The 14,264-nt window shown below is 50.8% G+C and overlaps 1 protein-coding gene across 1 annotated transcript in view; it reads right to left on the reverse strand.

The window, feature by feature from the left end:
* Positions 1-10,759: 10,759 nt before the first annotated feature.
* The window catches only part of ADCY5 (adenylate cyclase 5), a 148,451-nt gene continuing 144,946 nt past the window's right edge, over positions 10,760-14,264 (reverse strand). Inside the window, exons 20-22 of the mRNA XM_044920387.1 lie at positions 13,755-13,959; positions 12,697-12,821; positions 10,760-11,027 (exon numbers count right to left, since the gene is read on the reverse strand). Coding sequence (XP_044776322.1) covers positions 10,899-11,027; positions 12,697-12,821; positions 13,755-13,959 — 459 coding nt within the window. The 3' untranslated portion in view covers positions 10,760-10,898. The remainder of the gene's footprint in view (positions 11,028-12,696; positions 12,822-13,754; positions 13,960-14,264) is intronic.

The following is a 14,264-nucleotide window of genomic DNA, read 5'->3' on the forward strand; positions in this document are numbered from 1 at the left end:
AAAGAAACTATTATGAATTTGGAATGAAAAATTTTTGCCATGAGTGTAAAGTTCTTAAGCTCATTAGGCTTCTAATATGTATGTATGATAGTAATATCTTCCATTTATACTATACTTTTAAGAACAAGTCTGCATTTACCTAATTATAATGAGTTTTGTAGTGTAGGAGAATTAGTTGCCTTTTTTTTTTTTTTTAAGATTTTATTTATTTATTTGACAGAGACAGACACAGCGAGAGAGGGAACCCAAGCAGGGGGAGTGGGAGAGGGAGAAGCAGGCTCTCCACCGAGCAGGGAGCCCGATGCGGGGCTCAGTCTCAGGACCCTGGGATCATGACCCAAGCCAAAGGCAGACCCTTAACAACTGAGCCACCCAAGCGCCCCAGTTGCTTTCTTGTCACATGTTAATGACTTATCTAGGGCCACAGAGCTAAGCACATACAACTTCTTATCCCTTAGCTTTGGGGCTCTTCCCCACCAGAGTGGGAACTGATGAAGATAACTAAGGTTGTACTCAGGGAATAGGTCTGTTCTTGGTAAAATCAGGGAATTGGGGACTTAATGAGCTCAGGCCTGGTAGTGTCAAACCTAGGGGTCTCTTAAGGTAATTCAGAAATACTGCTTTTTTATTAAGGTGTGCTGTGAAGGCATAGATGCTGTCTTTTATATCCTAAAAATAATTACAGTATTTGCTTGCTTTTTTGGTCTGTATTTGAAATGTATTTATACCTGGCCTCTTTCCCAAAAGAACTTGAAGCACGATACCAAAATAAGACCTATACAGCAATGGTAATAATATGAACAGAAAGGGAGAAAAACAAGATCAGTGAAAATGAAAGGAAAAGGGAACATGTTGCTGTTATCAAGTGTAAAATTTGACTCTTGAACTTCCTGCAAGTCACGGCTTAGAAGAAGGGGAATAAATTTTGCATCGCACTAGCTTGCTCTGTAAGTCAGAGTACACCACTTCCTCAGGGGGGACTTCTTCCTGAGGGATTCTCGTAAAAATGTTGGCACTTGGGGCTCCTGTGAAATGTTAAAATGAACAGAAGCCTCAGCTGTTTTTGCATATTGTGATTGTGCCTTGAATCCTCAACTTGTACCAGCTTTCAGAGGTACATTTAAGAATTTTTGGTGTGGTTAATAGAGGATTTTGTTTCCATTAGGAAAAATTCTTATCCTAAGCTAAAATTAGGTATGTGTTAAAGCTTGAAAATCCATTTGAGACAAATGTCTGGAGACATGGAGAACCTTTACCTAATTTTGTAATTTTATAATTTATATAAAGTGAATGTGCTGTCCCTGGATTAGCACATTTATTTTGTATTAATTGTGGTCTTTTTCATAGTAGAATCCAGTCTGGACAAATGTCTGGCTCCATTTCTGTTAGGCCATGTCTGGAATCTCATTAGATTTGATTTGTCAAGGCTCCACGGAGCACATTTGTTGTATGAGCCTCAGCTCCGTGTCATGGAAGTGCTTCCTGCTCAGATTAGCGGCCCACCAAAAAGGGAGTTGCTTGGCCTTTATTCCAAAAGTTTTACTAAGGAAACTGGGGACCCCACTCTGAGCTGTTGGATTTCCAAGAGATACAACAGAACGCACGTGCGCGCGTGTGTATGTGAGTGATTTTTATTTTAAGAAACTTTTCATTTTAAAAGTTAGAGCTATCATGGAGTATGTAGTAAAAGAACGAATAAATTGCAGTTGACCTCGAACATCAAGTGCAGGGGTTAGGGGCACCCACCCCTCCTCGTGCAGTCAAAAATCTATGTATAACTACTTAACTAGTAATAGCCTGCAGCTTACTGGAAGCCTTACTGATAAGCAATTAGCACATATTTTATATGTTATATGTATAATATGCTGTATTCTTACAATAAAGTAAGAGAAAATTTTTTTTAAATCTTAAGAAAAATGCATTTGTAATACTGTAATTATAAAAAAGTCCACATGTAAGTGGCTCTGCACAGCTCAAACCTGTGTTGTTCAAGGATCAACTGTACTTCCAGAGAAGCCAGCACGCGGATCGAATTGAACACTCGGCCTTACCACCAGTTATAGGTGACTCCTCAGGGCTGCCATCTTTGTCTGTGGGCAAGCCTTCTTTGTGTTTTTCTGCTTCATCAGCTCTAAGGAAATGCTGATCAAATCTGATTTTTAGTTTTAATTGGCTTTAGTAATATGCTACCTAAAAGTTACTCCAAGGGTGATGAATGAGTTTGTGTTGTAAAGGCTGTGTTGGCTGAGAATTGAAACTCGAATGGTTCTGTTGATGAGGGCTGGGGGTGTCTGGTCATCTCCATCGGTGCTCTGGGACTGCTGTTGAATGTTGGCGTATCGCAGCCTCCCGTTTGAGCAGTGAACTTTTCAAAGAGCAACTGTGGCTGCCACTACTGAAACCTCTTCCTTGAGTGGCCAGGCTCTCTAGGTTACTTTACTTCACAGGTGAAGTCACAGTGTTGAAGCGCTGTGTGGTTACAAGCCATGCGGCTGGTATCCTCCTCGCTCGTGAGCAGTGATTGCTGTTGTCGTGTGTACGTGTTTTCTTCTGCGTTGGCAGTGCCGGTGTGTAATAAATAGTCTTACTTAGCACAGCGGAGACTATAGGAAACTCAAGGAGAGAACAGGCTTAGCTCTCAGAGAGTTCCTGAAATCAGTTGTTCCTGCTCTTCCCTTGGTAACAAACCGTATTCTCAGCCCCACCTTACACACGGGTCCTGTTTGCGCTTGGCTCCCGCATCCCACAGCATAGCGTGCAAGTGTCAGTGCATGGAAGCGCAGTCAGGCTCCGTCTGAGAGTAGGAAGCAGGGCTCAACATTTCTCTCTCCCATTCAGTCCTGGCAGCCCCTCCCCAGCTCTGCCCCGATTGTTTGCTGGTTTTGTGCCAGTGCTTTTCTGTGAAGCTGGGTTGTCAAGGACCTTGCCTAAAGGTGAGCAAACAGTACGTGGCCTTCTACTTTGAATTCCTCCAGTGCCTGGGACTAATGATATGAATTCTTAGCGCCGTCTGTGGGCCAGGGCTAGGTCCTCCGACGTGGTTAATCCTTATGGCAGCCTGGGGGATGGGCTAGCACTCTCTCATGTTCACCTGAGGAAACTTCACGTTCAAACCTGAGATTCAGGCTTAAATGATTCAAAAGTTGGGGTCATATTTCTGTGCCACAGAATCTCAGGAAGAATATTCCTTGTGAGTTTGTCTGTGTGTTCCCGACAACCACTGGGCTCTTACTATTCTAGCAGCAGTGAGAACAGACAAAGCCGACGTGGAGGGGAAATGGCACTGTGTATGATAAGCACATCATCCTCCCAGAAAGCCTTTCTGTAGGCTCTCTTTTTTTTTTTTTTTAAAGATTTTATTTTTTGACAGAGACACAGCGAGAGAGGGAACACAAGCAATGGGAGTGGGAGAGGGAGAAGCAGACTTCCCACTGAGCAGGGAGCCCGATGTGGGGCTTGATCCCAGGACCCTGAGATCATGACCTGAGCCAAAGGCAGACGCTTAACGACTGAGCCACCCAGGCGCCCCTAGGCTCTCTTTTTTATAGACGAAGCATCTGAGGCCTAAAGAGGTTTAAGGACTTGACCTCAGTCACAATCTAGCTCATGTGGTGGCACCAAGATTTTAATCCAGATCAGCCTTACCCAGAACTCATGTTCTTAACCACCATGTAATATTAAGCTAGACAAAATGGAAATATGTTGAAATATATAAGGAATATATGTTGGAATGTATATATAAGTAATCTACATTACTTTTTAAATAAGAGATTGGTCAGTGCTAACTCCTGCAGTGTGGATTTTCTAGACTGAGTAGTTTCCTAAAATTCCTGCATCTGTAACGGTACATGGGGGGACATGGGGCTGCAGGAGGTATAGTGAAACTTAAACGCGCCTTAGATTTTAGGGCAAGGAGCTATACAGTCTGGTCTTTGTAGTAAGACTAACTCATGAATTAATGATTCTTGATGTAGAATGTTAAAGCTTCACTGGTGATTCATTTGTTATAAACATTTACTTTCCCTTTTTATTTTTTTTAAGGACCCATTTTATGAATCATTTATTTAGCGCATAAGCAGGGGCAGAGAGGGAGAGAGAGAATCCCAAGCAGACTCCCCACTGAGCACAGAGCCCGACATGGGGCTCAATCCCACGATTCCCAAGACCATGACCCAAGCTGAAACCAAGAGTCAGACACTTAACTGACTGAGCCACCCAGGCGCCCCTCAAACATTTACTTTTTCTAACTGAAGGACAGAATCGATTGGTTCTTTGATATAAAGTAATTTTATGGGAAGTCTGCATTAAATGGTCCCTATATCTGAAAACGCTAAACGAAAAATAGAACATTTACTATTTGCAATTTTGAATAGTGATTATGAATTTGGAGTCAGACTCCCTGGCTCTCCCTTGTACTAGCATTGTGACCTCTGCAAGCCACGTAACCTCTTTGCCTCCATTTCCTCGTCTGTAAAGTGGGGATGATAATAGTTACCTTGGGCAAAGTGTTGCCGTGAGTATTTAAATGAGTCAATAAATATAGAGTACTTAGAGCCTGGCACAGTGAGTACTAGGACAGCATGGTCCATAGCATTATGGTCTGTCTTGTTGGTGCTACTACTACTTTTAAGATAGTAAGTCTCTTACGCTGTAAATGCCCCTAAATAGAAGTCACTGTACAGAGTTTTCAGAGATCAGCTAAGTGAGGATTCTGTTGAACTGTCTAGCAGGCATGTTACCTGCCCTGGCAAGCCCTTGGGTGCAGACTTCTGGGCAGGGCAGTGAGGATGCATTCCAAGAGAGGAGAAGGGTTTGGAGAGACTCATGCTTGCCAGGCACCTGCTGCACATCAGGTGCTTTCTGTACAGGTTATGTGAGCTTGACAGAATCCATCTGAGGTCAATGAGCAGGATGACGTCGTCCAGTGTCACACAGCCTGGCAGTGGCAGACTGCGCTCTCCAGGAGCCCACAGTCTCCCAGGCGCTGGAGCGCTGTCCAAGGGGGAAGGTGCCTCTGGGAGCCTCACTTGTTCAGTGTGGCCCTAGCGCTGTGGCCCCATCATTGTTTGCTTTGAACACTCTGATCTAGTGGGTACTCTTGAACGGTGGCTGCCCTAGGGCCCACCACTGTGTAAGGGCCTTCATGAGTGTGCATGTGTGTGTGGTCTCATGGTCTCTGCTCTGATGGGAAGCAGAGGGTGGCAGAATGAAGCCAGCAGCCTCCAACCCATGATACAGAAATAACATATAGTGCTGGGGATGTGAAGCTCAAGGCACTCTTAAAAAGTGCAAATGCAACATGGCTTTTAAAAGATTAGTCTGATGCAAAATGCAGCCCTCCAAAAAAAAAAATTCCACATGAGCCAGGAAGTGCCAGTCTAGCTAACTGACAGAGTCAAAGCACAGAAGCAAATTTTGCAAAATTGGAAAATAGAGATGCTGACAAACCAGAGATTCCAGGCAGGTCTAAATTAGAAATTGGCTGAGAGGGAGAAAAAGTGATGAGGCCCCTCATGGACTCCAGTAAAAACTCTTTAATTCACAGGCCTAATAGACCAGCAATAGGAAAGGGGCCTTGAGGATGAAGATGCATTCAGCAAGTGAGGGGGTGGCTCCGTTGCGTTCACTAGAAACAGACGGGTGGGTGAGGTGTAGCACTGGGACGGGGTGCCTACTTTACCCTCAGCCCTAGACAATGCTCTTCCTTCTCTTTATTGTCTTTCCCCTGCATCCCACCTTCCGGCCCTCCTGCTGGGCCTGTGAACCGAGACTGAGCACCTGGCCCTCCGCACTGCATGGCCCGGGGCCCGTGGTGGGCAAGGCCGCCGGCCGCTCCTGCTGGCGCGCTGCCCGGAGGGGGCCTGAGCGAAGGCTTGGCCCCTTTGGCTTGCAGGTGACCTTCCCGCAGATCCCCCCTGGTGTGATGCTGCTTATCTCATTTGTCTGCCTTCGGCTTTAAAATCTTAAAATCCTAATTCGATTGTGTTTATGTTTGTGCCATACTTGTGGTCTGGCACTTGAAGATTTGGACCGGGTCCCACAAATATTTAGAATCCGAGAATGCCAGAGGAGAAAGGAGCCTCGGAGGTCAGCCATTCCAGTGGCCTGACTTGGCTTTGTTCTTGTGTCTGTCTTGAGAAGCAGTGACCCTGCCAGTGGGAAGGAAAGAGACGCAAGAAGAGGACAGCAAATACCATGTTTTTTCATTCTAAGACGGTGGCGGGGGGGCACCCCACCAAAGGGCTTTTTTGAAAATCTGAAAGGCTCAGAAAAGCTATAGTAGTATAGTAAGTGGACCTCAGTTCATCTGTTGTCAACCTTGAGAAGTGGCAGGCCCTCTGTCCCTGCAGGAACATGAGTGCCCAGCCAGGTAGGCACAATGGGCAGAAGTGCCTGTGGGCTAGAGCCGTAGCTTTTGCCCGGGGGGATCAGAGCAGCCTAGGAGATGGGCCCGTCCTTTCTCCCACTGCCTCCTGGGCCTGGGGGCAAGCACAAGTGAGAACGTGTATGGGAAAGCTCTTTATACACTGGATGAAGTTCGTCCGGAGGCAGGGTGTGGGGGCATGGTGTTCTCCGGTCTGTTGTGCCCTCCCCTGACCCATCCCCACAGATCACACCAGCCCTTCCCACTCCTGCTGACCCCTGCGCTAAGTGGTACCTAGCCACGGCCAGCACGGCCCAGACTAACAGCCCCTTCCTTCAGGAAACAGTCTGTACAGCATTTGTTGTCTTCAGTGAGGAATTGTTTTGATTTAGACAAATTGAAAAGCTGTGGGTTTTCCACAGTGTGTCCCCGCCACTGCCTCCTCTTGTTCAGGTGGCGGCGAGGATCTGCTCGGCACCTTCCTTCTGAGCATCGTACATCCCAGCGCCCGAGAATACTGTCCTGCCCTGCAGTGATTCGGGCTCAGCATCTTTTCCAAGCTCTAGAGGCTCAGTTTCTGCTAATTAGCAACTCGTGGTGAGGTTGCAACGTGATGGAAAATAATTTTTATCATGTAAAAACCACAGCTCTGGGCATCATTCGACTATATGCCACTCAGGTGATACTTGCTTTTGGAAAAGTTCTGTAAATGTTTTTTCAAAGTCTTTAACACGACTGCCTGGTGAATATGTAGCTTCAGCTTCCTCAGTGCGCCAGGCTTCACCGTGCCTTCCCACAATGTTGCTAACCCCGCTCTACAATCAAATCATCACCATGCTGGCTGAAGTCCAGTCTTTGCTGTCAGTGGATGTTTAAGCGCTGTCCGGAACTCACTACACCTATCAATGGTGTCTTTGCTAGTAAGTTTTGCTAATTAACATCCCAGGTATGGATATGCTTTTGCAAAAAAGAAACAGATGTGTTCTCTGGAATGAGCTCAATGGAGATGGGAAGGGGTCGGGCTCATGGAAGTTCTGAGTTGCATTCCTTGGCTGCCCTGGTGTGCACTGGGTGTGCACATATGTGCATGCGGTTTCCTGGGCCTGCCTGAGGCTTGCCCCCCCACTCGTCACAGCAGGGTGGGGATTCTTCAGGAGCTGACATGCTACCTTAGTCTAATCAGCCCCTAAAGGTTGGCCTTTTCATTTGGTTTCCTTTTCTAATTGATGGACCCTAGCCTGAAAAGTTCTCAGAGTCAAACATGAGCTCTATACAATTGCATCCTACACCATAGACAGTGGAATCCTCACCAATGCTGTCCCAATTCCTTGGAGCAGGGGGCCTGCCTATGAGCAGGACTGCCATATCTGTGCCCCCATGTGGCCATTGTTGCAATGAACCCAGTGAAGTCTTTTTCCCTGGCTCCTTCATTTTCACGTCACCAAGCGCCCTGGTCTTATTTCCTGAACCCAAATAGAACCCTGCATTTGATGGGTGTGGCAGGCAGGCACTGCTTTTCTACCACCTTTCCTTTCTTCGAGCGAGGTAAGAGTCGTCCTGGGGCACGGAGGACAACTCACGAAGTTACCTGCATGAGCTTAGCAGACAGGCCTGCTTTGAATCTCATCTCTTAATTACCAGTTGTGTGAATTAGGCAAATAATTCAATCTCTGTGTGTTCATCAGTGACATGTGGTGGCCAGGAGGAACAAAGGAGATAAAGTTTGTATGGTGCTTATCCCGGTGTCTGCCACACAGAGTGTCCAATAGATGGTAGCCATGGTTATTAGCTATCCAGGTCAAATCAGTATGCCTCCAGCCAGCATCTCTTCTCCTCTCCCTGCTACTTGGGTCCCTTCCGGGATCGGTGTCCTTGTCTTTTCTACTTTCTTTCCCCCCTTAGCATAGAAACAAGGTTGGCTCACCTGTTTTAAAACATCCTCTTCTCATCCCTGGATCTTTTCTGGTACCATCCTTGATCCCTTGTCCCCTTTCACTCCTGGTGTCTCTCCTCATTCCTCAGCCTCCTGCATCCTGATACCTGCTCCTCAGTCCAGTGAACTACCTCTTGCCAAGAACACGAACGTCCTCTCTCAATGACCGCGGTCCTTAGCCAACATTCTCTCCGTAGCAGTGTACCGTTCCCCACCCAGAGTAGGTCTCTGCCTTCTGGGGCTCCCTCCCCAGTGCCCCACCAAGGGCCGAGTGCACTGTTCTTCGGACTGGAACCAGGCCCATGGCCCAAGCCGCAAATCAGACCAGGACACGTTACCAGTGAAAGTGTTTAATAGTTAAATTATTTAAATAGACTTTTTAAATTTCCATGGGAAATCATAATCGTATCTGTTTTTGCAAGAGCAGGAATAAAAAGAGTGCACACCCTTGGAGGGAATGAAGAGCTAGCACTGCACGGTGTCACCAGTCACTGCTGGGATAGGAGGGATGGGCCCCCAAGAGGCCGAGGAGACCGTAACCAACAGGGGGACCACCGGAGGAACGCAGCACACATACGTTACTCAGGTTGGAAGCAAAATTAACACCTGGCACCACTGGCAGGCACTATGGAGGGGCAGGGGACTTGAGAACACCACCATGGAGAAAACCAGCCCGCCCAACAGATGCAAAGGGGGGGCGATGCAGAACTTAAAGGATGGAGCAGCAAAAGCGTGGACAGACTTGGGCTGGCAGTTTTAGGTCTGTAAGCTTTGCTTCTCAGAGAGGTGCTCAAGCTGGGGTGAGAGATGGTGTGTGGAACGGGGAGGCCGGCGCTAGGGTGCAGTGAGAGGCGGTGCAGGGCGGCATCAAAGTAACATCTCGCAGCTGGTATATAGCTGCGCCCCCCCCCCCCCTTCAGGCTCATGTTGGAGGTGAGAAGAATTCTGCCCTGAGAAGCAACAGAAAGATCTGGGCACAGAACCCAAGGATTCTGTTTGAATATATCTCTGTGATGATCGTTTTTCACTTTCATGCCCATTTCCATTTTATACCCTTGTAGGGTATAAGAAATAATTTTTTCCTATATATTTAACTGCCCCCTCCCCCCAAAACAAACAAAAACCAGACAAAATTTCTGCTAGCTTTGCCCTTTGGACGTTGAAGCTGGGCTCTCCCCTTTTCTCTGTCTGGTCTGCAGATGGAGAGCAAAGCCACCACCCTCCCTGAACCTGAGGGCTGCACTGTTACCCCAAGTCTGAGGCCTTATCTCTGGGAGAGCCACCTGCACAGTAGCCAGCCGAGCAAGGCAGGCAGGTAAGGCTTCCTACCACCCCCACAGCAGCTGAGCGCCCGTGGCCGTCCCTGAGCTCTCAGGGCTGCGTCTCTGCAGGCAGCAAATGGCTGACATCTCCGGGAACGGAAGAGGGGACAGTGGTTTGCCGCAGGCTCCAGCGGGGCCTGAGATGGGAAAACAGCTTTTTGTTTTATTATCCACTTGCATTTAACTGAAGGGAAGTGATGTGTTAGAGAGATGGGGTAATGTATGCGTGCATCTTCCCACTTAATCTGAATGTAGGGCACCCCAAAAGGACACATGCTGCTGCTCTGGCTGGACCTGGGAAAAGCCCAAACTGCCTCGTCTGCGGTGAGGGCACCAGGCATCCTGTATGTGACCAGTTCCACAGCCTAAGCGCACACACACCTACACCAGTCCACACGCTGACATACGTACAGTACAAATGCTGGGCACAGCTGTTTTCTAATATCATTTACAAAATATAGAATTCAGTATATTTGTTAGATCTCCAAGGATTTCAATAATAAAAAAAAATACAAAAAAGACACGTTGGGATCCCTGCCCTCCCACCCCAGTGGCATCTTCGTTTGCTTGTGGGTCTCTCATACGCATACAACTAGCATAGTCTAAAGGACACAGAAAGTTGTTTTATTTAATAAATATTCTTTTTCTCAGAACCACCCCTCCTTGCCTCGAGTCCTCTCGCCTCCCCTTCGCAATTCGCTCTGTTCCCCTCGAAGAGGTGCGGGAGGAGGACTGTGGAGAAGGCCGAAGTCCGTCCACAGCCCGCACTCCTGCCAGAAAGCCCCTCCATGGGGCAGGCGCTGTGGCCTCTGTCGGCAGTTGAAAGGCTCACACGGGAAAGCGGACCCCCGAGGCCCCTAGGTTCCCGGGGGCCGGAGTCGCGCCTTATCCCACCCGCCCCAGGCCGAGGCCTCCCCCTCAGCCCTGTCGTCACACGCCGGGCTGCCCCGCACCGTAAGAGCTCTGGCAGCCCCTTTCTACCCATGCAGCAGCAGCGCCCGTTAGAAAACTCGAGATTCAGATCACGCCTAGTGGAGTCTTCTACGGAGGAAACATCTTTGGTCAGCTTGGTGCTTGCAGGACGCTGGCACCCCGGGGCCTGGGACGGAGGCGGCTGCCTGCCCACAAACCAGAAGCTGCTTCTGGAGTCAAAGTGGAAAATCTCACCGGTGCAGCCACGTGGGCTGGAGCGCAGGCTTCCACCTGCCCACTGGCACCCAAAGAAGCCATTTCCATTTCTCTGGAGGCCAGGCTGCCTGGCATCACCAGGTGGCAGCTGCTAACTGAGCGGGGGCCCCCCGTTGAGGAAGTAGGTCATCATCTCGCCTTTGCCCTTGACCTTGACCACACCCCTGCACTCCAGCTGGTATGTGTTGGCAACCAGCACCTGGTACATGTCCGTGGTGACCTGAGGAGGCAACGGAGGAGAAAGGATAGGTCATGGTTAAGCCGTGAGTCCACTGACCGGTGGCTCTCCCTGACTGTCCCCACCACAGACGGTGGGCAGCACCTCCCGGGCAGGGGCTCCCAGGGACTGACAGCCGCTCGTACTGCCTGTTGGAAACCAGAAGAGTGGCAGCACCTACTCCGTGCCAGGCAGTGTGGCCAGCCACTCACCTGTGCTATTCTGCTGCTCAAAGTGTGGCTCATGGTCCCTGAACTGCCTGTCCCCACTGAGAAGCGCAGAAGCTGGGCGGAAGCGCTTGGGCGCGTCCATAGCAATCTGACCCTGCTGCCATCGAGACAGAGCATGCGACCAGTGTGCTCACTCAAGTCTCACTCCATGGCAGGTAGGTTGAGAGCCACTGCTTACCTCATTTAATCTGTGAGGAAAGCGCTTTTATCTCAGGCTCAGACAACCATCTGCTGTAGCTTTTGGAACAGAGAGGGGAACCCCACCGGTGGCTCCAGTCATCACTGCACTCTTGCCGGGCGGAGGAGAAAGCAGGCTGACCAGAGCAGCAAGACAAGCGCGCGTCTCGCGAGGTGACCCAACAGCTATCTGAGCACACCCCGCAACACCCCTGCTGAGGATCCTGGCCCCGCCTGGCTGGCAGGCCGTGAATCTCTGGCTGGGCTGCTGGAAGGTGACCCTGCTGTGTGATCAAGGGAATGCCCTATGCGAAGGGGAGGTGCCAGGCCACTGTGTGGTTGCACAGAGTCCTTCACTTGTCTGTGGGTGGGGTCAGAAGCTCTGCACACACGTGCCTCTCCTATCTTGTTGTCCCTTCTCCTCTTGGCACAAGAAAGCCATTTGGTCGGTCCCTCCGACAGCATCGGCACGCCAGCCAGGCCTGGCTGATCTGGCTAGGGCAATGCTTTGGGCTGACCCTTTGTTCAGAGGTCCCGCAGGAGAGAGAATTTAAGGGACATTTAAGCAGTGTCAGTGCGAGCAGAGGGCTGTAAAGAGAGCATAGTTCAAACTTGGGAAAATGGAGGCCAGGAAAACTAAGTGACCTACCCACGGCCTCATGGGGCACTGGGCGGGTGGAGGGTACAGGAAGAGAGCCCCGTCCAGGGCCTCGCTGTTGTCAGATTGGAGCAGAGGAAATCGAGGAAGGCCTGAGAAAAAGCAGCTGAAGAGAGGCAGGCCTGGGCATCACAAGAGCCAGCTTGCAAAGGATAGAGAGGAGCCAAAGTCTCTGGGTCTCTGGCCAGCCCCCTTGGCTGCTGGGGGTACCATCCCAGGGGGACGAGTGGCCTTGCCTGGTTCTCCTGAACCAGGCCCCGAGTGCTCCATTCGGCAAGACCTTGCTCCCTGCAGCCATCTTTGTGTCCCCTTGTATGTGTGGGTTGTGGCATGAGCACTCCTGGCTTAGCATCGGCGGTGGCTCCCGCCTAGACGCCCCCCTTTCCTTCTGTGGCCAGTAGAGGGCTTGGCACAGGAGTGAAGATCTGTCCAAGGTCCTGAGGGCTTGAAACACAATTGTGTTTTCCGAGCTCCCAAGACGTAGGCGCAACCACCTTCAAATTTGGCTGCAGAAATTCTGGCTGGGAACTGTGGGCGGCCTGCCCCCAAGCCCATGCAGCATCAGACAGAGCCCCCCCCCCCGCCATGTGGATGCGCCGGCACTCACCTGGATGCGGTCAGGCACACCGGTGCTGTCCATGCGGCTGGCCACGTTCACCGTGTTGCCCCAGATGTCGTACTGAGGCTTGCGAGCCCCGATCACCCCGGCCACCACGGGGCCGATGTTGAGCCCTGTAGGGGACAGACGTCAGCACGTTTGTCAGGGCTCAGACCAGCGCTCACCCTGTCATTCCTCCCTGACGCTCAAGGTCCTCTGGGCCTGAGGCCATGCTTGGCCCTGCGGCTGCCATCAAGTGCCCGCTAACCCAGACCACAGAGGTGCGTTCACACAGCACTGCTCCTGAGTACTTGCCACCCAGTCAGCTGGCAGCTCCTGCAGTCCATCACCAGGACCGCCCTCTTCAAGTGTCCAGTGACCTGCGGCATCATCCAGTTGCCTCTCCTTAACCACCCAGTGGTTAAACTCAGTGGCGTTTACGTTTGCACTGTCCGTTCAGACTCTCTTCCTCCTACCGCCTCTGTTTCTGTCGGGCACCGCCCTTCTCCTCTTCTTCTCAGAACCTAGCTCCTAGCCCACAGTCTCCTCTGTCCAAGTGCTCCTCCCCCTGGTGTCAGTCTGAGCCAGCGCAGGGATGTCGCCGGGACCCAGCTCCAGGAAGCAAGGCTGCTGCCCTCCACGCGGGCTCCCTGTCTCGCTCCTGGCACATCTGCTCTAGTCTATCCACGTCCCAGTCTTACCCACACCAACCCGATCACCCTGCCACTCCACTTTCGCTCTGCTGCTTCCCCTCTGCTCCAGGCAAGCGCCTTCCCCAACACACCTGGCTCAACTGACATCATCTAGACATTCTCTGCCACGTCTCCACGCCCCTGGGTGCTCCCTCTTAGCACAGAAATGGCCTCTCTCACAGGGGGCTGCATGAAGCCTCACTGTGGCGTGAGACGTGGGACCACACACACTGCAGAATCTCCCAAATAGCAGTTTTGTCCATCCATAAGACTCTGTCCTCCACAGCCCTCCTCTTCGGTCCTGCCAAGCCACATGGAGCTTTTCACCCCACCTGCTATTATTCCCAGGCCCGACTGGTCGGAAGCCAAGCTCACCGATCTTCATCTGGAAGTTGTTGAAGGAGTGTTCATTGATGTACTTCATTTGATCCATGAGCTTCATGGCAAAGTCAGCCAGGGCTTTGATGTGGGTCTTGCCCACCTTGTCATACGTAGAATCATTGAGGCCTGAGGCAGCCATGTAGGTGCTGCCAATGGTCTTGATCTTTTCCAGCTGCCTGAACCGATCCTCGCTGATGATCTGGATGGAAGGAGGCCAAACCTGGGTCTCCACCAAGGCTGGCGCACTGAGGTCTACAGGGAAGGGTGGCAGCATGGCCCCCCATGTGCCCCCCCCTCGTTCACACAGGGGGCCCATCTGCACACCAACTCGGTACAAGACAGAGCAGGCCGCCTCCAGTACTCACCCATGTGTGGTGGCTGGGTGCTACCCTCCGCCCTGCACCCAGAGCCCCGGGCCAGCTCTCTAGTCACTTCAGAGCCTCTTGCCCCCAACAGGGGCTGGTGGCCATCTCCCCCCTTCTCTGGCTCACATCCCCATCCCTC

Source organism: Neomonachus schauinslandi, chromosome 1 (genome assembly GCF_002201575.2).
Source record: "Neomonachus schauinslandi chromosome 1, ASM220157v2, whole genome shotgun sequence".
Classification (NCBI taxonomy): Eukaryota; Metazoa; Chordata; class Mammalia; order Carnivora; family Phocidae; genus Neomonachus; species Neomonachus schauinslandi.